This window comes from Oreochromis niloticus, linkage group LG1, assembly GCF_001858045.2.
Source record: "Oreochromis niloticus isolate F11D_XX linkage group LG1, O_niloticus_UMD_NMBU, whole genome shotgun sequence".
Lineage (NCBI taxonomy): Eukaryota > Metazoa > Chordata > Actinopteri > Cichliformes > Cichlidae > Oreochromis > Oreochromis niloticus.
This window is the reverse complement of record NC_031965.2, coordinates 10,958,626-10,983,112: the sequence shown is the minus strand read 5'-3', so window position 1 is coordinate 10,983,112 and position 24,487 is coordinate 10,958,626. Positions and strand designations below refer to the sequence as shown.

The window sequence follows — 24,487 nt, the reverse complement described above, 5'->3', positions numbered from 1 at the left end:
TTGCAAACTGATGATGATTCGTGTCATAAATCATGGCACACTGCTCTCCCTCTAACTTTATAGATTAAAAGTATCAGTACGGGTCAACACTGGCGCTGTGTTTACTTGGTATGGCACACGACTAGCGGAAATGAGGTGCTGTCGCTGCTTTGCACTCCCACTCCATATTTTAGCTTTCGCCTGAGCGCACAGAAGCGGCCCATGATCCAAACCTCTGTGAGACTCCACGCCCTGTTTTCCGGGGAGCCCGTGGAGATCCAGCCCTACAACACGCTGCTCCTCTTACGTCCCGTCCGCGATCAGTGAGCTGGCCGCGGCAGAGATTTCTCCTTCGGCTTGGATCTTATCTTTTACTCCAACTGAGCTCTTTCTAGTCTTTTGCGCGCTCGGCAAATGTCGGGAGCGGTATAGTGGACGCGTCTGTGCCGAGTCGTGCGCAAATCTTTCTGAGACTGCGCCTCCGTGGCAATGGATTGATTTCAGTGTTTTTTTTCCCTTCCCCAACCTCTGCCTCGACCAAGTTGAGAAAACAGTGTGTAACCTGCGGCTCTCTCCTTCCAGCTACATGTTTCATCCGGCCAGTTTTAAAAGTAGCCTACCTGGCTCCGGATGTTCCTGCACATTTTAGGACGTTGAACTTTTTTTTTCCTTCTTCTCTTTGTGCATTCACAGGAGGTGGACAGGGATTTTAAGGATTTATATATATTCATTTATTTTCTTTTTTTAAAACAAAACAAAACAAAAACAGCTTCTCCGGGGTTCTTAAAGCCTGCAAAGATTTATTCGTGAAAAGTGATGGCCGAGCGGGGAGCTCTGTCGCTCCTCTCTCTCCTCTGTCTCACCTTTCTCTACACGGAGACCACCGCTGCAAAGCATGTCGACAAAGGTAAATGCCCGCAACCCACTGCTAATAGTTGTGCTGTGTGTCTGCTTCTTCGTGCCTCGGTTGGAGGAACTTGCCTGGGTTGTGTTAGACGAGTTGGAATGGAAAAACGCACGGAATGTCTCGGGGAGGGGGGCAAAAATCAGACACGGGGTTAGGTAGCTAATTCTGCGGCGTTCTGGTCAGACACACTTCCATATTTAGATAACTTTAAAAGTAGGCTACTTTCCACAACAGGCACACTGTGTAATCCCAGACCAGCCCCTCTTCCGAGCAGCAAAAGCAACACGCTTTCACACTCCGTCCTTTTGTCTGCGTGGAGGCTGTTGAGGCAGAACTGCTGATAGGTTTCTCCGGTTGTCTTTCAAACCATTTCCAGACATGCGGTGTAGTTGTGTTCATGAGCGTGTCTCTGAATTATGTGCAATAAACCTGCAAAAGCCAAGCAACAGATTCTGCTTGGTGTGTTGGAGTCTATCCATCAATCTGTGTGAGACAAGGTGTGTGTGTGTGTGTGTGTGTGTGTGTGTGGTCATGGAAATGCGAATTTTCGGGGGGGCGCACACTATGCAAATGGTCATTAGTGTTCACTGTCAGGTAATAAGCTGGCATCATCAGTCCAGCAGACATCTCATTACTTGGGCGTCAATACATGTTTTGCTGATGGATAAACAGACCCGATTCATTTGCTTCTGTTAATTGTTTTGAAGTGCGGCCACTGCACTGCAGTGTGTGCATGTCGGTAATATATGTTCTTTCAACTGGTGGTATTGTCTCACACACAAAATTTCACGATACTGGGCGTGATTTCTTGTTCTTGGAGGGTAATAATGAGAGAGAAAGAGTGTGTGTGTGTGTGTAAGGGGGTGGGGGGGTTCAGAAAAACCCAGCACACAGAGTCTGTTATTGGCACTTGGAGCCAGCGGTGCCTGAGATAAATTGGAGAGTCATGAGGAAAAATGTTTTTCCAGCAGTCATTGGAGTGCACAGCTCCAGCCCTTATCGCATACCCCATCGTGACAAAGTCATATCTTTATCATTTAAGCTGGCAGACCTTATCAAACACAGCAGCATGAGGTCTGGACCAAAAAAAAACATATGTGACAGTAACTGACTCTTGTGCAACATGGCCCACTTTTCTCCGTTAATTCTCAGGATGTGCAAATAAAAATAAAAATACTTTTGTGTGTCAAAACAGAAGGTCCGTGCACCTTCTGTTTTCTTTTTTGAAAGCACGCTGTGTGGCTTGTCACTTAAAAAGAATGAATGTGCAAAGAAAGAGAGAAGAGACGGGCCTCTGCTAGCTGTTAGGCTCTCTTGCGTGTGGAGCCTGATGAAAGACCCTTTCCTGCATGAAAAGAGCTCTGCAGTAGTGGAAGGGGAGATAGAGAGGGGAAAAAAAGCCCCTCCTTGGCTTTGCTGGAGATCAGTACAAAAGAGAAATGGGGGTAGGGTGAAACAGGCCGACTGTCTGGAAAGTAATAAAACCAGGAGATTAAGGGGTCCAGGGAGTTCCTTTGGGAGCTTTGATTGATTCCAGAGAATTGGACTGGGACCCACACACAGGGAGAGTTTCAAATTACTAATTGTGGGGTCCCCTTCTCCGAAAATATCTGTTTATCCAAAACACATTTCTTTGAGGTCCTGAATGTGGCCACAACTTTTATCTTTATCAAGGATGGCGGAGTTGTGGTCCTAACTTTAAAAAAAAGAAAAAGTTTTGAGCCTGTCTCGCTGGGTTTCGGGACTCGCTGTGTAACGTTGGAAAAACCTGTAAAGGTTCAGACAAACTGCTGCTATTGTTAGCCCTTTCTCCTCTGAAGCTCTTCTGATGGAACTTTGAAAATATCTCAAGAAGTTTTAAGGATTTTTTTTGGTAAACAAGTCCCAGTTAGAGGAGATCCATTTAGGCTCTTCCTTATCTTGGGGTTATCTCTGTAATCCTGCTGGGAGGGAGCTGAGTGCTGATTGTCTCCCAGAGGACAATGCAAATAACTTGCTGAAATGTGTAAACATTTGGCAACCCTCTGCGCTCGCATTGCTCTCTCCGGGGTTTTATCCTCACAGACCACCTCACATGCAACGCTGCTCAAGCTTTCTAAACAACCTTTCTTTTCTTTTGCGCGTCTAAGTTCTTCTCTGTGGACTCTGCTGTTAAGAACATAATTTACCACCTTTGTTTTGATGTTTGGGAACGCCCTGGTGGTCCTAAATTACATTTTAGGTAGGGGGGAAGAGAAGGAAGGCTTAAAGGTGGATCATCATCCATGAATTTCAAGAATAATTCAAGCATGACCCTCCTTCTGCTCTTTAATCTGTTCACAAAATGTGCAAAAATGTCCTCTTTTATCCATTTACACAAACGTCACCTCAAAAATAGAGTGAGTGTTTTCCACATGTCCACATGCTATTGTGATGATTTGAGAGGGGCCATGATGCAGAGTCATCTGCTGTCTCTGCTGCATAGAGTGTGCTGTTTACTGATCATTTATTTATGGGCTCCAATAGCTCATACTAAGTCCTAATGACCTCCATCCGCAGAGATACGGATAATTGCACATTTGGCCAAGTATTTGATTCATCTGCTTCACTAATGAAACCACCCCATTAGGCTATGCTACTGATCTGCAATTGCCACTGATGTGAGGGCTCAGTTTGTTGCTGCTCTTATGGTACAGTTGAAAATAACAGCCAGGTTGTGCCTTGTTCCTTTCATTCCTATTGTCCAAGGTTTGCGGGGTAAAAAAAGAAAAGCTGTTAATGAAATAATTTTTGCTAAGAACCTTGACAGCAGTTTATCACATGTAATTGGCAGCGTGAACGGGTGGATCAATATTCTCCGAATGCATGGCTTGACAGCTGCTGTTGCTTCTTTTAGGTGGTTGGCCTAAGTGTAATCGCCCCCTTTCAGCTGTCCGGAGGCCGATTTATGGTCCAGTGTTGGTATTTGTTTGCGTTTCTTTGCTCCTTTGCAGAGAGAAGCATTACGTGAAAGGTACTGGAAGGGTTAGAGAGGCAGAATTTCACGCAGCCCTCTGAGCTAACAGTGCCTGCTCATAAGCGATGGGTGTGTTTAAATCAAATGCTGATTGGTTGAATCGGTTGAAGCTGGAGAAGACAATCTAAATTTGAAACACCCAACCCAGGTACTACAGAAGTCCTCATTTCTCTCTCTAGAGAGAAACTACAAGGATCAGTAAAGGCTGAAATACCAACAAAAGTAGTCAATGTTTCTAGCAAACTGTATAAAAGATGGGTGTAGTCACTGCAATGTCACCATAGCTAGTGAAGTACCATCATAACACATCTATAACATGATTTTCTCCATTGACAATTTGGTGTTTCGAAATCCGATGTGAGGGGCGGATCCGAATGTGAAACCAAAGACGTAGCGCGCTCATTGACTAACGACTTATAAATCACAAATATTAGTTAGTTATTTACAAGACGAACTTGATGCCCTTTTCATGAACCTGTGTACTGAGGTCACAAAGCAAGTGGCTGTTTTCCAATAAACTTCTGTACAAACAGAAGCTGTTGCCCCCTGCTGGCCTTCAAAATTAATGCGGGTCAAACATACATACTTTACTTTTCAGGTCAAGAACCTGCGACCATCTTTTATACTGTCTATAATCTGTAGTTGTTCCACAGGCAGGCATACACATGCTCAAGCCTTCTGTGGCTAACCAATAGTTATTGTCTTTTATATCATCACATACGGTTCCCAAGTTTGTTAATTAGCTCATAGATTGCTCATATTTAAACACTGCCTACAGCGTAGACCGAACTTACAAGATTGAGAATCGGAAGAATGTAGAATAAGTAGAGCTTCTTTATCACATTTGATCCAATTTCTCGCCATATAAAACTTGGTGTCAGTTGTTAGTTTGAAAGATTTCTCCATCAGACTCTCTTATATTTGAAATAGGTTTTCCCCCTCCTTGTTAATTGTTCATAAGAGCTGTTGCTCTGGCATTGTTGGTCTCCGTTTGGGGCATAGACTAGACTGACTTGCTGGTTGCTGTGTTGCTGAAGCAGAGCTGCTTTGAGCAAAGCGAATCCAAACTTGCATCATGGTCTAAAACCCCGAGCAGATCATAGGCAAGCATATAGCTGTAGCTGCCCCCCTGCTAAGATGAAATGCTGCTTGTAGTGATGTGTTGCAGAGAAACACTAGTTTCTCCTACTCGTAGACATTCAGTGGCCTGTATCAGGGTTCTGAGTTTTCCTCTATATTACGTTACATGTAGTGTGTGTAGTCTTTTGTTTTTTGACTTTAGTAGGCAGACAAAAATGAGCTTTTGCCTTGAGGAGTGCAGAAATGTTTTTGTAAATAAACATTAGCGTTTTTAGGGGAAGTGATGTGTGGCAATGTTGAAAGTATTAAAAGCCAATTTTTCTGTCAATATGAGGCATAGCAGCTGTCGTTCAAGTTAACTTTATTCATCTTTATTCGTCATGCTGTTTGAATGTTAAAGAGACCCATATTCATAGAAACTGGTTTAACGATGATGTCAATGCTGTCACTGTACTCTAGAGATGTTTCATATATACAGGGCTAAAATGAAGATTTTCCTTAAAGTCTCTCGTGCTGTCTTCAACCTTCATGTTTCTCAGTTCTTTGAAAGCCAGTCTATTGTGTATTTCGATTGGTCAGTTCACAGAAAGGCGCTCACATCAAGTGCGCCCTTCTTAGAGCTGAACTTCTCGGCTCAGGAGGTGCTCCTGCTGTGCCCAAAAAGATGTCAGACGGTGCACCTTTCCACTTCGACTACCGTCTGCTGTCTTTGTGTCTGCTCACCCTTTCATGTCAAAACAAAGAAAGCTGGGGAAAAAAATGCTGGGACTTTAAAGAGGCTGACGAGTATCTAGAGACCATAAAGCTGTCCATACTGCCCTGTGTGAAGACTCTTTTGAGACTTGGTAACCTGAGGGACATTACATCAACAGCATTTATATCCTTTACTGGAGACTTCCTGGAAACATATTTGCCTCACTCATTTCCACGCTTCCTTTTACTTCTATTTTAAAAATAGAACAGAATGCAAAATTTCTACTTCGCTGTGCTGCAGCCAGGCTCTCCAGGCTTCCCCGTTCTTCTGTGATTGAGTGATGCTCCGGCTTAATGACCTTTGGGAGAGTGGAGGGTGTTTTTTTTTTTTTCATTTTCCTCAGGCTGCCTCAAATAGCAGCAGTGTGAGCGAAGCATACGAAGAGGAGACTGAAATTATGGCTATGTGTCAATAAGAGCCCAGTTTTCCCATCTTGGTCAGTGTGCTTCAGTGCACCTAAGGCAACTGTGTGTGCTGTGGGGTTTGTGCAAGCAAGTATCACTGGCTCAAGACCAAGAGCTGGAAAGAGCCGTGTTGTTGCGATGGGCCACGATCTTGACGTTTCAGCTCAGCAGGACGTCTGTTTTTGGAGAGTTGCAGATTGTGTTTAGCCTACCTTGAAAATATCTAATAAATAAGAATCAAAGCGAAATGGAAATGGAAAGAGTTTATGTTCATTCAAAAAATAAACTGCATACAAATAAGAATCATTTTGGCCCTTTTTATTTATTGAAGTGTTTATCCGAGCAGCACTTAGGCCTGTAAGTGAAAGTTGTCTGACTAGCGTGCTGTAGTCTTGCGTTTGGATGTTTTGTAATATTTATGACCTGCTCGACTGCAGTTCCAGCCGGTTGTGTTCTTCAGGACAGAGTGGCATTGTCCACTCGTTCACTGCATGCAGTAAAATCACAGGAGCCAAGCTCTTGCGATGCAGTGCACGTCTTTTATAACTGCAGCGTGACAGCAGCAAATGGAAGGACGTGTGTACTGATGTTAGATTTAAGTAGTGAACGGCGAGCAAAGGAATAGTTTCCCCCGGTTTGGTGTTCAGGCAAAACCTTGAAGGAATGAGCTGCGTGGTCCTTCCAGGGGAATCTTTTTACAAGCACAGCAGGGCAGCGAGAGGTTTTCTTTTTTAACCTAAAAAAATTTTCCTCCAACTTTTGCTATTTTGGTTCCCCTGAGCTCCTGTCGTGGTGTCTCCTGTCGGTAGTGGCAGCTGCATAGGATTATGACACATGCAAGCTGTGCTTGTCAGATGAGCCTCAGCTAATGAGTGCAAGGCTCTCTTATACACAAAACTGTTTTTACAGCCCCGGGGGGCATATTACAGGCATTTCCTATTAAAATAAGATCTCTTAAACCTTTTTTTACAGTGCTTGAATTCCCCTGTCCTTAAACTTTTGTAAATCCTTTAAGGTTGTATTTAGTGTATTTTTACGTAAATACTGGAAAAATGTAATAAAGCTGAAAGAACTGGAATAGCATTTGTGGTTTAAATCTTTAAAAGCAGATCTGAGTGTTCCTGTCCAGGCTTTTCTAGTCACTGTTAGAAGAGTTTGTGAGAACTATGGCAAGATGTCTCTGTATTCAGAGACTTTCACTTGAAGCAGTCTCGCGGTTGCATCTCTTAAGAGCTACATGTGAAGGACATTTAAAAAGTCTTTTCAGAAGGAAGCACATAGGATGGAAAAATAGCAGATATCTGAAGTATAAGTGGAATGCAAAACAAGCAGATGAGACTGGATGAACATCCACGTGGGTTGTGCTTATTACTACATAGTGTTAGAAATGTTAGATAGCATCACCTTGCAGGGGTTGGATTAACCCACTCTCGTACTGTCTGTCGTTGTTTCTAAGAATCTTGAATTTGATTTGGTGTCATTTATATTTTTAATGTAATTGTGTGGTGTCGAGTTTCATTCTTGGCAGCAGTCCTGGTTGTAAATTAAGAGAGACTAATACTCTTTCTTGAAAGATGGATTAATAACCTTCATTTGGGTGCACTCTACCTGCTGGAGTCCCAACATCCTGCAGTCCTCAGACATGAATTTATTCTCTGCTGTCTTTTTGGAGGACATCCAGGGTGTGATGAATTAACCTGAAAGTCTTCTCGGTGGTGTAGTTCATGGTGTAGTGCAGTAGTTAAGTAGCTCGTGCTTCAGAGCGACAACAGGCAAACAAGAATCGATGCAGCTCCTCCAATATAATGATTTTTGTTCATCATAAACGTGCAGTATGGCTAATGCAATTTGAATCGTTAATCCCAACATGAGATTGCTCTAATGGATTGTGTTTGATTGGGGCTGAACTACAGTGTTGTGTTTAACATAATCAATGTTCCTGTGCTCATATCACTGGTGCCCAGTTCGGCAGATCTTGTATGTTGGAGAGATGTTTCATATACCCTTATAAAGTATCAGTCACCCATGTACACAGAGAGGCTCTCAGCCTTCATTCAGTCAAAGGAACTTTGACTGAATGAAGGCATCTGTTGAAAGGGTGTGGGGGCAGTCAGTCACAGAGAGAGGATTGTGAGCTCTGCTCAGTGGAGCTTTCTGCCTTCGTCTTGTGCACGGCCGTGGTTCTTGGCAGCTTTAGACTTGGTGGGATGTGTGTGTATGTTTTGGTGGGTATTTGTATAGGCGTATGCCACCCATCTGGGGTTGAACAGCTGTTTTATCAACAAGCTTCAGAGAGCTTTCCCGGCTTGACAAAAACTAGCAGATATTTGCATCTACTTTCACAGAGAATGAATAAATAGGACTGCTTTCACATAAAACTTTGCCGCTGATCACTGTCACTGTGTCACTGATCGGTGAGATTAACACTTAATTCGAGAAACATAATCATGGACGGATGCATTGATCGCCAAAGTCTTTTTATTTTTTCTTTATTGTGAAAGTGCTTTTTTTAGTTCAGAACAAAATTACAGATTTGCTCGTGGCGGTGAATTGTAAAGACATTGGTAGATGTGTGGTTTGTGAGAGAACATTGATTTCTAAAAATGAGTTTGGGAATAGATTTTTTTTTTTTTTTTGAAGATTGAAAATGTTGCGCTATTCTGGAAAACCAGATTACTGTCACATTGTGATTGAGTCGATTTTTATTTTTATGTTTTTAGGTAGCTCTTGTAATCCAGTTCAGTATTGGTGCACAGCTCCCGCTGAAAGTTTTTCTTCTGTCCTTAATGAGCTGTGCCAAATATAGTAAATATGTGCCAGAACAATTCTGTTTGAAGTTGTATTTTCTCCTTCCTGGTGGGTTTTTTGCAAGCAAGGAACTGGTTTGTCTTCTTTCTCTCTAAGAAATCTATTGAAACCACTTAACTTTGAAGCAGAGTTGGTGTGTTAGTGTGCTACTGCTGCTGCGAGAACAGAAGACGGTGTCATTTTTCCTTTTTTTCCCCTTTTGTCCTGCACTGTACTTTTCCATGGCACTGTCTCGGCATGTAAAGCACATCAGCTTCCTGGATTGTTCAGTCTCAGTCATTAAGTTTAAACAGTTTAGGCTTTAGAGGTAGGTCCAGGAGAGGGTTATGTACTCGTCGTGTATGTATCAACCAGTGTCCCTCTTCTTCTTGAAATCCCTCCAGTCAACCTCCCTGGTTTTATTTTGATTTTTACCTGCTGCTATGGTGATCCCTGAAAAAATTCTGGTGGTATGAACCAATGTTTCTGCTGCCAAAGTGAGCTGAAACGATTCTTTGAACAGTTCAGCATTAGATAGAGGCTCCTTTGTGCCACTGGGAGCTCCCCTTTGGCGTGGAGCTCTACCGACTGCAGTGACTTCTCACCATGTTATTGGAGCCAGTTCCTTCTCAACTCTGAGCTCATCTAAAGCTAACAGAGGTCAAGAGTGACAGCTGAAATGGTGAAATTGCTTCTTTAAGCCTTTTTAATACGCTGCCATGATGTAATGGAATTGGCTGTCTCTTTTCTGCTTTTTTGGCCTTTCACAGTTGAATAAATGTGTCTCTCTGCGGCACTTATTTGAAACATGATGGCGTTTCTACTGTATGTTAGAAACGCAGAGCTCTAAGTAACACAGAGCTTGAGCTTTCCAATCGAAATGCTAATTACATCCTGAAATTTGATTTAGAGTACAGGGGAGGTGAATACATTTGAGTGCAGATCAAAATGTCTGCCCCAAAATGTGACGTGCTCCTTGTTTCTTGAAAAAAAAAAAAAAAAATAGAGAACAGGAGCTCTTAAATAGGTATTTATTATTTGTGATTTTTGTTGCAGGACAAATTTGAGTAATTATAAGGGAATTTTTAAAATAAATGACTGGTTGTGATATGAAAGATGGAGAGAAGCATGTTATTTTACTGAGAGGGAATGAAGTAACTGCACATTTCTACAGAAGCATTTTTTCCACTGCAGGAACTGGAGGCAGACTTGTGGTGCTGTGTCACTGCTATAGCAACGCCATTTGTTTACCTTCTCTAGAGCTCAAGAGACGAGCCCAGGCATGTCTGAGAGGAAGAGCCCTGTCAGCTTCCAATAATAATATAATCAGTAATGATTTTAGTAAAAGTTGGAAACCGCAAACGTCTTTAATGACTTCAAGCAAAAGCTCACCTTTCAGTACAGCCAGCCTACTAAAAAGGAGATGCTAGCAGCATGTGTTGCTGGAGTACATGCTAGTTGTGCTCCATATAGCAGGAAGACCAATTAGTGGATGGAAATTACTGACGTGTCTTTCATCCTTTCTTCCTCCCCTCACCCCCAACCGGTCATTGGAGATGGCTCCCCCTCCCTGAGCCTGGCTCTCCAACAGGTTTCTTCCTGTTAAAAGGGAGTTTCTCCTCCCCACTGTCACCAAATGCTTGCTCGTAGGGAGTCGTCTAATTATTGGGGTTTTCTCCATATTATTGTAGGTTCTTTATCTTACCATATAAAGTGCCTTGAGTTGGCTGTTGTTGTGATTTTTTTTTTTTTTTACAGTTTTATTGTGTGACATTGTTAATTTAGAAGGTGAAATTACTTTGGTTAATATTAAATTATGGTGTTAAGCATTTATTTAAAATTTCTTGGGAAATTTCTTGAAATATCATTGTATAATTTTGAGGCTATATCGCCCACCTCTAACTCCTATGGTCAGAGCATTTAGCCTCTATTTGGCCTAATGCTAGAATGACTCCGCTCATCCTCACATACAGCACAACAGGGCTTCATTCACTGTTGGATTAAGCCATGTAGAACCTGAGAGCAGCATCTGGAGCGACACAGTCTCTTGAGCTGTCTAAATACAGACGTGACCTTCTTCTGTCTGATATAGTGGAGAAAGAGGAGGATGAGCTTTGTTAGGACGAGCGGGGAGGTGAGGATTTCTGCCCAGCTTTAAGTGTACCCAAAGAGCAGTGATGGAAAGCAGCTGCATCAGTTTTTCCTTAACCACTGTCCCTTGAACTTTGAACCCACCCCACCCTCCCTTTTTATTCTTCAGCCTGTGGCAGGTCACAGCACGCAGCACCAGTGTGGCTGCATAGCGGAGAGCAGCCAGCAGGTAGCACCTGCGGAGGAATAGCAGGCGAGCAGCATTCCATCACAGGACCCCGAGACACAGATGTCATACGAGACACGAGGGAGGTGGTTGGAGTGGGGGGATGAGCGGAAGGGCCGATGGCAGAGGTTTTGGCATGGTGGGGCAGTAATGGGGTGGGATAGCAAGCCAGATGCTACCAACAGATTCTTAATGAGGTTTCCCATCAAGAACACAGGGAGATGAACATTAATGACTACGGTTAAACTTGTCTGTTCATTTACTCCCCCCTTTTTCAATCATGCTAGGATGAGGTGCCCGACATGTTTTGGGCGCATGATAATTGTTTTTTTTTTTTCCCTCTTTCAAGCCATATTCAAATGTTTTTGGGCTGCAATAAATGCAGCAGTTATTGGGATGAGTTTTTAAAAAAAGTATACTTTTTTTTTTTAAGGGCAATAATGTGTTTTGTCAGTATGGTGTAGAGTGGATCCATAAATAAGCAGTTTTAATAAAAATGAGGTGGTGTTAATGCGGGGAATTATGTTTGACTGTTATGAACAAATACAGGCACTGCATTGATGAGTGAAGTCACAGCCAGCAAAACACGAAGCTCCCTTTGTTAGTCATTGTCTTTACACAACAAAAGGATTAAAAGTATGTAACAACCTTAATTAAAGGCAGAGATGTTTGTATTTCTCCTCTGAAGGACAGCATGTTCTTGTATAACCTTTCCCCAGCTACCAACAACCCAAGTGCTTGAATTGATTATTAGTCGCTTGGGAGAAAGCAGAAATGCTTTTTCTGCTTGCATACTTCATTTACCTGGAGTGGTCTAAATTAGTCCGGAGTGCATAAGCATGTCACTCAAGCTTTCTGGACACCTGCTGAACAAATTCGCTCAAAGAGCACACATACACACAAATGCACTCGGAGCAAGATCCTAAAATATGTCCTGCAGTCTGTTTCTGCCATATGGCTTATAATATTGTAGTGAAGTGTAGCAAGTCTAAATGAAAATTCACCCAAGATTATCTAATTAAGCAGGTGTGAAAGGAGCTTAATTCAAGATGGCTTTGGCATCTCTCAGCAGTCTATGTTGAGTGCTACGAAGCAACAGTTCATTCAGCTGGAAGATGTGAATTTTTTTTTTTGTTAAGCTGGGGACCAAGTCGCACGTTTCCATTTCTCTTCAAAAGATGATGTCAGAAGTGGTCTCGAGTTATAAAAGGTAGTGGTTTTATTAGCCGCTGCTAGCCTGTGGGGAGCTTTTTGTTGCAGAGTGACAGGGGACTTAATAATGAAGCTCTCTAACCCAATCAACCCTGAATCAATGGAGCCCCTCTTTCCCTTCTTTGTCCCTCTCCTGTTCCCCCTACAGTGCCACTGCATTCCCAGCCTGGCGGGGCAGTGTCTCCGGGCCAGGGCCATGTCACGCACCCCTTCTGGCCCCAAACAACCATGGTGGGGGGGTCAGGGGTTCAAGTGCTCCCCATGGGGCAGTGCATTGGATGCCTAGTGACGCCGGGGCTCGGCCCCAACCACTGTCAACACTGGCAATTAATTTCTAATGAGAACGAAACTAGCTCACCTCATATCTAGTCGTTTGGTTCACTGTTACTGCCCCGTTCCCATTTTCCCTTTCTTCCACACAGGCTTCAAAGCAGGGGCGAGGATAGTCTCTGTTGGCTCAGCACTGATAGCGAAGCGCTCAGAGAACATTCCTTGCGTGCTGCACAGAGGTTGAGTGTAGATTTTATGGGCTGTGTTTCTGCTAGTTCCACAAATACCTGTGGTTCATGTGCATGCTGTAGAAGCTTAACCCCTTCTCATGTATGACATCTGAAATACAGCTGCTGGTTATATGATGGTATTACAAAGGCCTCTCTGCTACTGTATATCCCAATAACTGGGAAATATTGATCAAATCTGCAGCTGGGTCTTCTTTAATTTTCGTCGTGCGCTTGTGTCTCATCAAATTAGCGAGGTATTTAATTTGCCTTTAAAAGCACATACTGACATTTTGGAAAATTCATTTATTGGTTTCTATCAAGAGTTCAAGTTAGCAGATCAATGTAAATTTCATTTGTATGCACCTAATATGGAAATAAGACTTGGATGGATTTTCCATAGGTTATCACTGAGGCTAGAAACGGAGGGAACAGCTAGTCTCCCTGAAAAGTAAAAAGGATTAGCTACATGGTACAATTTATCACGTGGCTAATTTGTCTTACTAAGCAGCACAGATTGCATATTTTTAGCTAGAAAGATTATTTCCTGCAGGATTTTTCTTTTTAAAACTGTCTTACTTTATATATACTTACAACTTGGTATATAACACCTTCCGAGTTTACTAACAGGCACCTTTCTGACTGTGTGCGGGATTTCCATACTTTTATATTGAGGATATGCTATGAGTGTTGCGCTTTTGTTGCCATCCTGCAAAATGTATTTATTTATTTTTTTTGAGAAAATATAAAAGAAGACGCCTAAATGCCTAAAATGCATTTAATGCTTACTCTCTTCATAGAGCTGTTTTAAAGTTAAATTAATGTAGTTTCTTTAACATGTTGTAGTTAAAGGAAACCAAACAGTCGTCCTACCCATTCAAAGGTACTTAATTAAAGCGCAGTATCCATGTGTTGTGGGTTTTCTGGTCAGTGCATCTGCGATCTGTATTGATAAGATTTCCTGAGGGGAAACAATTGTGTGAAATGCAGGAAGCCATTAGGAAGCCAGGGACTCATGTCTCTCCCTGCTGAGTAAATAGTGCCTGGGCCTCCCCGATTTCATCCACTTTTGAATGAGCCCAGCACTTGTAACAATAAAGGCAGGAAATGAACTGTACTCACACAGAAGTGTGCAGGATGCTCATTGTGTTCCTAATTGACCAAACTAGGTTGGGTGATGAAAGCAGACTTTTTTTTTCCCCTTTGTTGGACAAAAATAACTCAAAGGTAGCATACAGTAGGTGTGGTCCAACAAGCAGCTAATGAGGCGGTTTTTCATTTCAGCAGAGTTTCATTTATTTATTTATTTATTTTAGATCATTTTGGGCTGTTGTGGTCACGTCCTAACTGACCCAGTTTGTGTGAAATGGGACCTCACAGCTCGGACCCATGACTGCCTAATGTTGCCTGGTATTGCTTACATGTGCACATACACGAGCAATGAAAAAAAAAAAAAAATTAATAAAAAGAAGTGCATAGGAGAGAGGAGACGTGTCAGCACTTGGTACCTCATGTGCTGTGTGAAAACAATCATTCCTCACTTTCAGCTTGCTTATGATTTGCTAAGCTCATCTGGCTGCAACATCCTTGTTTTTTCTCTGTGGAAGGCAGCCATGACTCTCACCCAGACAGCGTTACTTAAGTTGTCACCTGAGAAGCCCTCCTGGGGAAAGTTGTTTTGTCCTTGAGTGTAGACCATAAGCGTATTTAGGCTGATCTGTATTCAGGGGAGATTGGTAATGTAGTAGGGATTGAGGTTATGCCTCCTACCAGTCCTGCCGCTCCTAAGACAAAATTCGGCGTGTGCGTGTGTGTTGTGTGTGTGTCAGCGCGCGCACTTTTAGCCATTAGCCTTTTCTTTCCGTGAACATTGGCTATGCACTAAGGTAATTGTAAACCAAGAATCAAATAAACCAGTTTCTAAATGGCCATTTTGGTTTCATTGTTGGGTAAAGAATGTGCGGCTCTCTGGCCCACTTTTTGTGCTCGGCATAATTGATATTTGCTTTACCCCTAGATTAAGTGACAGCTAAGCAGGTTAGCATTGAGGATTTTCCCCGATTAATTCCAAGAGTCCAATCTGAGCGGGCTGGCCACGCTCCCTGTATCATCCCGAACGTCTGCCTTACCTGGGATTTACTAGCATATGAAAGGGAAATGAGATCAGAGGTGATAAATCCTGCAGCAAAGCCTCCCTCAGTGAAAATGAGATGCCCACATGGTATTGTCTGTCAGCAGGTGCCCCTGCTCTCATTTCTGATAAATTGATTTTGAACATTCAGGTGATGGGAAGTGGGGTAGTCCTACTGAGTGCAGGCTTTTTTTCCCCCCCTTTGTATTGTGCCTTGTAAAGCTATATGCTCCGGTCTGGCTGTCTTCCTTTTGTTGCAGTAGAGCCCCATTGTAGTGGTTACTCATTCACACCATGTCCACACACTGTTAGGTTTCCCCCTATCCCAGCAGATTTGCAAGCAAGTAATTTAGGGGTTGTTAAGTGATTTAGCATCTGTCTTTGATAGGACCCTAGTGAGCCACAACTGCCACCCCCCTTTCCGCCCATCGCTGTCTGTGCCTGTGGCGTCAAGGCCTGCGTTTGAATTTCAATCAGCCCTGGATACATTGTTGTGTTTATTTGAGGGGGATGGGTTGGATGGGGGTGTCAGTAGAAGTAGTAACTGGCTGTGTGTGTGTCAATCAAATATTCAGCGTGACCAATGGGCAGCTCAATGGAGGCTAGTCGGTGTGTTCTCTGGGGGGCACACGTCTTTAACCGATGCCCGTAGGGCGAACTCTGCCCCTCAGTTCTTTAGTTGACTGGCGCCACCCTCCCTTCCTCGTCATCCTCCTTCCACAACACAAACGCAGGCGGTACAATCAATAACGGCCTCACCCTCCTCCTCCTTCTCCCACCCTACCTCCCCCCTGCTCCAACCTCTCTTCCCTGCTTTCTATCTATCAGCACAGTGTTTGATGTTGCTTCATCATTCACTGTCAACCCCCCCAACACCTTGATGTGTGTAATTGTGTTAGATTTGTCATGGTGGCATAGTTATTTGGCCCGGCCCAGCTGGTATTAAGCCAAAGGGCGTTATTCCACGTACCTGCAACCCAGGCATTAGTTGTAAAATATCCGTGGCATCTCATTTTATTTCAATGTGGCATTTTGCAGTTGTGGTTCACTTGGTTCTCCCAGTACCCTAAGGTACGCTCCGTCCTTTATTAAAGACCATTTTGCATTTTCTGATTTCCATTGTTCCCAACTCGCTCTGCTTCTTCCCTCTCACCAGGCAGTGAGGCATAAGCGATCTCGCATTAAAAATCAAACCCCACAGCAGATTGGTTGTAGGAAATGAGAGGAATTGATTTGGGGGGGGGTGGAGAGAAAGAAATCTCACACATAAACACTCAGACAGATGCCAGCATCATAGTAAGGCTGTGAAAAATTGCTAGGAAAAAATGTATCATTGGACGTTTCTGGCACTGATTTTTCATTAGCACCTTATTTCTGAAAGACTGCGCTCAGTGTAAAAATATTTGACAGTAACCGTTCTTATTTCCCCCCCCAGAGGAAAACTGGCATTGCTTTCCAAATATCTGTTTGGAAAGGAATGCAGTTTCATTTGTGTCGGATGTAAAGATCACTGTGTTAGTGTGGAGGCTGCGTGAGTACACGCACAATGGAATCAGATCTTTATTTGAAAAAAATGTTTTTTTTATTGGAAACTTTACCAGTGACGCTCCCAATTCATTATGTTTATCTTCGTTTAATCTAATCGCTTCATCAAACAATCCTCATCTCCTAATGCAACACTGGCTAATTTCGTTTTGCGAGGCTTTTTTGTGCAACCTGTTGTGCGAGGAAAATCTAATCAATACATTTGTTTCGTGAGAAGCAGTGGGGGGATATAGTGCGAGACGGGGAAAGATGGTGCGCACAGGAGACTGTGCAATGAGGAAGACTTAAGAGGCACTCTGAGAGAATCCGTCCTTGTCGATTATGCACGCGCTACAACCTTGACGGCCACATTAGATCTCTTTCTCCATACACCAAACTACCATTAATAATGGATACATCTTTCTAGTTCTTTTTGCTTTCCTCTTCCCCTCCCCCCAGCATTGGCCCTTAAGGCGTCTACCCCTCTTTCCCTACCTCCATCCTGTCCCACTCTCCCCCCTTCCCCCCTGTCCCCCCCACCGTTTCAGCTGTGAGCCCGCTACCCAGGAGCCATGGCAGGTGTGCATACATCTTACATGGTGCTGGCCACACAGCCTGCAGCACCCAAACAGTCATAATCAGACAGGCACACCCACCTGCTTGAGAAAGAACACTGTTGAATAGTTGAGTGTGTTTGCTTTCCCGTTTTTGTAGCGGTTCATGTTATCGAGGTTTAGATGAGGACATTAGCCTGGTTTTGTTTCTCCTGACAGAAGCCCACAGACGGTGACAAATGAATGACGCACAAATTCTGTAGAGACACTGAGGATGAAACAGCACATACAAGCTATTGTTAACACTCATCTGCATGCACAGTGGTGAAAGGCGTGTTTTATTAATATTATTTGCTGTTTGATTGTCACGTTTAGCATCGCACTTATCATCCAATCCAAGATAACGGCCTCTAGCCTGATGTTTATCATCAGTTTTATCTGAATCTAGAATTGTAGGAGTCGCACAAAAGAGAGAAAAAAGAGAAAACACACAATAGCCCACACCGTAATACACAATCAGTAGGTGATCAGCAGTCAGCAGCTTGGAGTGAATCAGGATCTGCTTCATTGTCAGGTATGTTTAATAGTGTGAGGGTGTGTCAATCAGCTCATTTATTTGTCCTCTTCATTGTTAGGCCAAAACTGACACCTCATCAAATAATCATTTATTGTGTTTCCCCACTTTACCAGGTAAATACAAGAGCTTTTCTAAAACACTTATTATGCATACTACATTTTATTCTGATGGGATTTGTTTTTTAAATTTAGACTATAGAGTCAGCAAGTGTTTTTTTGTTTTTGTTTTTTTTTATGGTTGTTTTTTAAAAAACAGAGCCATGGTAGGGATGGTTAAGATTTATGGGTTAAATAATAAATAAATTGTTGGTTACAGGAGTATTTCTTGTCTTAAAATACATATTCTCCCCTGTTTTTATCGCTGCCTAGCAGTGTGTAATTCAACTTTATACAGTTTGCGAACCACCATTAAAAAAACTTAAACTAGAAGAACCAGTGTTGCTAACTACCTTGTGTTGAACTGGTAAAATGTTTATGGCGCAGCGAGATTAGATGCTGCTGTACAACACCCAAAGACAAAACGACTGCAGCTTTCATTTTGGCTGCATTCCCTCTAATAAATGGACAATAATTAAACTTAAGGTCAAAGTGTATACCAGCTTAACCGATGTATGTGCAGAGTGGTTTGAGAGCGGGAAGGGTGTGTATTGCTTCTGCTGGAAACGCCGCTCATTACACACTAGAGCTTTGTGCAAGCTAATCTGGCTGAATCTTAGTTTTTTAGCATGAGCTGATGGCGCATTTGAACCCCTAAGACTTGTCAATGCATTTAATTCAGTATATGATGTGCATGGCTGCCACATTGCATAGATCTCTCATGCACACGCACATAACTCTGCATGTAATTGCTTTCATGGAATGATAGGGGATAATAACATGCATTCAGTGCATTTTTGCATTTAAAAGGCACTAATGCAAAACGAATCCTCCCACCGTGAAAAAATAAGAAAATGGGACCTGTGTGTTTAGAGCAGTAGCTTTATGTCGTAACGTTAACTCCTGTGGAGGCAGTACTGGCCTCCCAAAAACTCTTCTCTAGTGGTTATCTCAATTAGTTTGGCATATTGAAGAGGATAAACCTGTCCATTCCTAAACTAAAAGAGGCGTGAGATGAGATGCCTGCTGCGCAAGGAACATAAACCTCTTTTAGCTTAAAATTTTATTGTCATGGCCCAACAGTAAACGGATAACGTGGTGTTGGTGTTTCCTTGGTTTACGCATGCTCCGATGGGCTCCATCCATGCGATGACTGGTGAATGGTCTGCTATTTAGCGTACTGTGACAGCAGCATCCCCACATTTAGTGGCTGCATTTATGGCTTTCTGAAATTGTCACTCAGACATGATGTGTATTGAGTGTCTCTGTTGACAGGTGCTATATTTCCTTTCAAAGATGTAACCGAACGCAACACCATAAACTGGGCTTGTTTGGATCCTATTGTCATGGATTGTCACGGTCAAACCACAATACAATAATAAAAAAAATCAATGAAAAAGTTGAGTGGAGGGTGGCGTTACACCCACTTGACAGATTAAGGGCAGGTTTACAATCCTCACATGGGAGGAATCATCTTCCCTTCCCACTTCTCTGGGATTATCCTCTTCTTCTTTAACTCTGTATGTCCTCTACTGTATTTGGGAAGCCATTTGTGTAGTTTAAGCACTGTAGGCTGTTATGTTGCTGAGTAGGATAGTAAGAGTTCCCACTGAAGTGGTGACTTATGGCCTTATTGGTTTAGGTTTACTCAGAGGTCTCACACTCTGCTAACCATACGATCAACCCTCACTGTGTCTGTGAGAAACGCTGTCAGTCGAGCCTTCTACGAAGAAACAGCTTCTCAATTGCCGCTGAATAATTGGTGACCCTTTTCTCTGCTGAGGTTCACAGCAGCACACTGGAGACCAACCCTGTGTGTGTCTGTCAGATTAGCACAGTTGTGTATGTGCCTTTGTGCTGAAGCGAGAGGATGCCGTAGAGACGGCCATTGAGGGTTTCGGTCTAGAAGCTGGGAGTGTTGTCTGTTGGAATTTGCTTTCCTTTTCCTCATGGGAGCGTCTTCCACTTCCCACCCGAGGCGATCTGTCTTCCTGTCATCTTATTGATCCCCTCCAATCCTCATTAATATGGGGAAAAGGCCACCGAGCCTGAGATGTGGGGCTAGCTTCTGTTTGACATTGAGAAGGTGCATGAGTGAAATGGAAGAAATGATTCGTCTAGCAAAGAATTATATTCTTTGAGCCAGACTACCTTCCATCTCTCCTCTTGGAAAATGTCTGCCTCCCAGGGAAGGCTTTTACGAAAAGCCCTGCACTTAGGCATGGTGTAAATAAAACTGCAATATCATGTCTGCACAGCCAGCCACGCAGGTGTGCTGGAGATTTTTGACCTTGTGTGCATGGATGACAAAACCCTTTTGAAGCAAAGGGTTCACAGAAACAAGGGATTTTAATCTTTTAGCATCAAGTGGCCTTGCTGAGCTCAAGTCTGCTCAGAATCACTCCAGTGAATGTCAGCTCGGTATCTAGCTGCATACACTCTCCCTCTGTAATTTGCTTAGAAAACGGGGATCGGGAAGCAGTTTCAGGTGCATTTTGATTTGTTGAGCTGGCTGAAAATTGAACATATTTCAAATCCACTCAAGATGCTGCATGTGGTTTTTCTTTTCTTTCTTTCTTTTTTTTTTTTCCCCCCGTCCGTCGTTTTATTTTAATTTGCATTTCATTTACATTCATATTGAATTTGTTGTGTGCCATATGCTCCCTGACGTTGTCATGGGATACAAGCCAGACTGATCATTTCCTTTTCGGAGGCAGCTGAGCACATTCATTTGTATTTGTTTAAAGTGATGAGATAAGGAGAGGAAAAGTCTCCCCTCAAGCAATGGGTAAATGTTGGCTAGAATTAAAATGTTAACATTGTGCACTATTACATTTCTGCTTGACACATGCAGGCTGCCAACAGGTATCCTTTAATATAATATCATGCCAACATGCAAAAGATTGTAGTCTGTGGAGAAGGGATCCAAGCAAAGTGTCCATTCCATGTCAAACGAGCAGCTGGAGCTTTTGCAGTGTTCCTCTGGCTCGATCCGGGCTTGTTTGAAAATCTCTGCATGTGTTCACTGTAAACCAGAAGTGAAAATGACTGTTTTTGATACACAATGAAATGCCCTTGGAGGCCATGTCCAACACACTTGCCAGGCAGCGCTGGCACAATCAAGAGACTTCTGCTCAGTAATTTACAGCAAAGCTTTTTTCCTTCAACCTGGGACAGCCTGGCAACATTTCTTTATTCATCCCCCTCCTGAACTTGTTAGTAAATCACAGCCATTGTGAGGTGCCAGAGAAATTGTCCATTAATAAGCACTATGCCTAGTCAAGTGGCACAGGAAGCGCAAGGGTCAGGCCTGCCTTCCAATCATTATACCTCATCCACTTCCTAGTAAAAGGCCCCTAGCTGCTCAGCTACAGGTCGCCATGGAGACCCAGGACGGGGAGTGGGGTGGGGGTTGCTGGGTTGGAGAGCACCGCAGACGACCATTAGCAGCCCATTCTATGGTAATTAATGATCATCCCACTGGCTCCAAATCAGGGCCTGCAGAAAAACAGACAAGTCTTGCTCTCTGAGAGCAAATGTCACAGTGGAAAGAACTGCGTCTGTGGACTGGAGAGGGCAGCCGAGGGTTTTTTTTCTCTCTTTTTAAAATAAATTGATGGAAAATGGTGACATGATGATGACTGCACAAGTGGAATGGAAAAGTAATGGATGTGTAAGTGACTTATATGTGAGATGGTTGGGGGGGGGCTGGGGGGGGCGTGGCTGTGGAAAGAAATAATAGTTAGGTTTTACATAAGCATCCTTCAACACATCCCATTTTACAAGAACAGAATAATTAACAAGAAGATTGCTGTTTCCACTCTTTCACTTACTTGACACGTTTGGCTGGTGTCTATCCACTTCTGCTAAAATAATCACTTGTCTAATCGAATTATGAGCACTGTTAACATTGCAAATATGAAGCCCACGTTATTGGTTTTCTAATCAAATCTGAGGTCTGCTTGCCCTTAGGGGATTCTCAGTCAGCATACAAGCAAGGCAGCCAATCAACCAGGCGCAGCGGCTTTGAAGTGCCGGCAGACCAAAACTACCCATCTCCCCCTCGTTCTTTCCTCGAGTAAATAGCCCCTCTCCACAACTGAATTCGCATATACCCAGACACAAAAGCAATTCTGTGGGCGACTGGAAATGCAAAACAAATGCCACACAGATGCCCATGTTTGACGATGCTGATGGAAGTGGACAAGAACATGGGGGAGCACGCTTAACACACAGCGCACACAACAGAACAATTGGTGGCACGCAAGCAAACACCGGCGCCACATTCACGGGCCAATGCTGCTCTCCCTGACAAGCGTGATGTGTGTGCTCACAAAGTCTGGGCACATAACCCACGCTGACACTACACCTTTATCACACAGACACACTGGGCGGATTAAAAGACGTTGTGCCAGATTCATATGCAGGTCGAAGGCAGGAGTGTGATTGCATCAGTGCATAATTGCCTGGTGTTTCTGAAGTACACTGATTCTTACAAGACAAGCACTCAGCAACTTAAGGCGACAGGTTTATCCTTCTCTTACAAGTGTTAAGGACGGGAAGAAAAAAATAAAAGTTCCGACAGCTTTGTGGTGCATTTAGTGAGGGGCTTGTGAGCTGGCCCGCTCACATGCCAACTGTGTTCTCACACATGCTTGATGTTTGCAGACATGTCCGTGTGTTCCATGCAAATGACGGGGGACCAAAGTAGACACACGGAGGTTTTTTGGGGCAGCCGCCTTATATGTCTTTGCGACGAACGTAGCAACGGTCATAGCAACCAGCAACCAATTGCCATCTGTTGGGAGCTGGTGGTTGCCATGGGGTTGCCGACTTGTCTTTGGGCCTTTGTGAGTGAAGCCTAACAATTCTCGCCTTTCCCAGGTGTGCACTGACTGCATGTAGGAAGGGCAACTGTGGACAGTGTCCTGGTGTAATTCACTCATTCCTCACTGTCTTGCAGTTCCTTATGGCCTCATATAGGAAGTCCAGTTAGTGGCACAAGCTTTGGTTGTTGTTATTCTAGACATTCCTTCTAAGGGATGCTGCATCCTCGTCTGTGCCATGGCAGCGAATTCTAGCATGTCTGTCACCCACCGACTCATCCCAGGGGCGCTATCAGTGCTCAGCCTCTCACAGGCATGCATGTACACACTGCGTCCCACTCTCCTAATCCTTCTCTTTCTCCCCTCCCTCTCGCTCGCTCTCTCTCTCCCTCCTCCTCTTCTGCCTGCAATTCCTGTTTATCTCGCTTGCTCTGCCTTTGCTTTACCTTCCCCGTCCTCACTCGTCTCTTCTCCGCCTTCTTTGCTATCAAAGGCGGTGGAGAGTATTATCACCTCGAACCATCCTCTCTGTCGCTGGGCTAATGCAGTCCAAACCACACACACGCAAAGGCACAGAAATGGAAATAAAGTATATACAGAGGAAAAAGAGAGAAGCCTTATCAGCACCCACTGGCTTCAGACCCTCAATTAATTTTGCCATTAACCGAATCCCATTACTCCCACTGCCCGTCTCACCCTCACTGGTGGATGACGCTGCCAACACACATGTATTATTCTCTGTCTTACACACCGATGCCAGTTCTGTCTTTTCCAACTGACATCCATTTACATCCTAATGATGGAAGCAAATCCCAGTGCGGTCATGTGACCTGTCACCGTTCCTTGCGAGTCACTGAGCATGTACAGCTCTGCGCAGCCCCATCTGCCACCAAATATGAGAGCAGAGGTGTGATGGATAGGGATGCAGACAGGGAACGGCGGTGAAGTACAGGTGAGGAATAAGAAAAGGAAAGCAACAGGGTTATTAAGTGATAAGAGAGTGCATACCGCAGAGATGAGGTGAAAGAAATGGAGAATTGGGATTCTACCCACATCTCTCCTTTTTTTTTTTTTTTTGACCCGCTCACAATCTGATGTGTTACTGTGGCCCCTGGGCTACACAGGGACCAGTGGTGAAGCTGTTTACTAGACTCAACGGCTCATTTCCTTTTGAGGGAATCGCTTGTAGCCCAGCCCCTCACATGCCTGATACCGATTTCTCTCCTGCCGTTCACCCTTGCCTGTGTCTGCAGCTCTCTCCCCATCTCACCACAATGATCTCTGCCACAGCAGGCTGTGGTGCAGAGTAACTCGACTCCATTTTGAAACCCAAGTCCTCTTGTTTTGACTTTCCGACTCGTGGAGAAAGTGATCTTGGCTGCAGGGCAGAGAGGGACAGAGTCGCTTTCAGAGGGAATTCAAACTTCCTGGGTTTGAATTTCAAATACTGCTGATTTTGTTATTGTTTCAGAGTTACTAATTTATCTTCAACTGCCTTTCTGTTTGGCTTTTTTTCCCACCCATCTGGTATAAAAATTTCTTTTCTGTCCTTGCAGATAAACTTGCTTGCAAAGCACTCTGTGGTTTTCAGTGAGCTGCGTGCGTTGGGTGCTGTGTACTCGTAGCTTACGGGTTCGAGTCTGGTTCAGAGCTTACACTGCGCAGTAGATCATCCCTGCATCACACTGGAAATGGTACAAAGCCAGGGTGCCCTGATGGTGCATTTGGCTCAGCTGTGTCCATATTTTTCTGAGACCCCTGGTGATTGAATCCAACCCAGGATGTTGGCTTTTAGAAATGTGTAATTATAGTGAAATTGGTGTTTTGATGTTTGTATTACAACAAGAA

The 24,487-nt window shown here is 43.7% G+C and overlaps 1 protein-coding gene across 11 annotated transcripts in view; it reads left to right on the top strand.

Annotated features, from left to right (window-relative positions):
- The first annotated feature begins 212 nt into the window (after positions 1–212).
- neo1a (neogenin 1a) overlaps positions 213–24,487 on the top strand; it is a 153,052-nt gene continuing 128,777 nt past the window's right edge. For 7 of the 11 annotated variants that reach the window (XM_019353991.2, XM_019353948.2, XM_019353932.2 and 4 more), the window contains exon 1: positions 215–886. In XM_019353991.2, coding sequence (XP_019209536.1) covers positions 796–886 — 91 coding nt within the window. In that variant the 5' untranslated portion in view covers positions 215–795. Of the gene's footprint in view, positions 887–24,487 lie in introns of all 11 variants that reach the window. The other 4 variants (XM_005455690.4, XM_019354028.2, XM_005455680.4 and 1 more) reach the window with 3 other exon arrangements.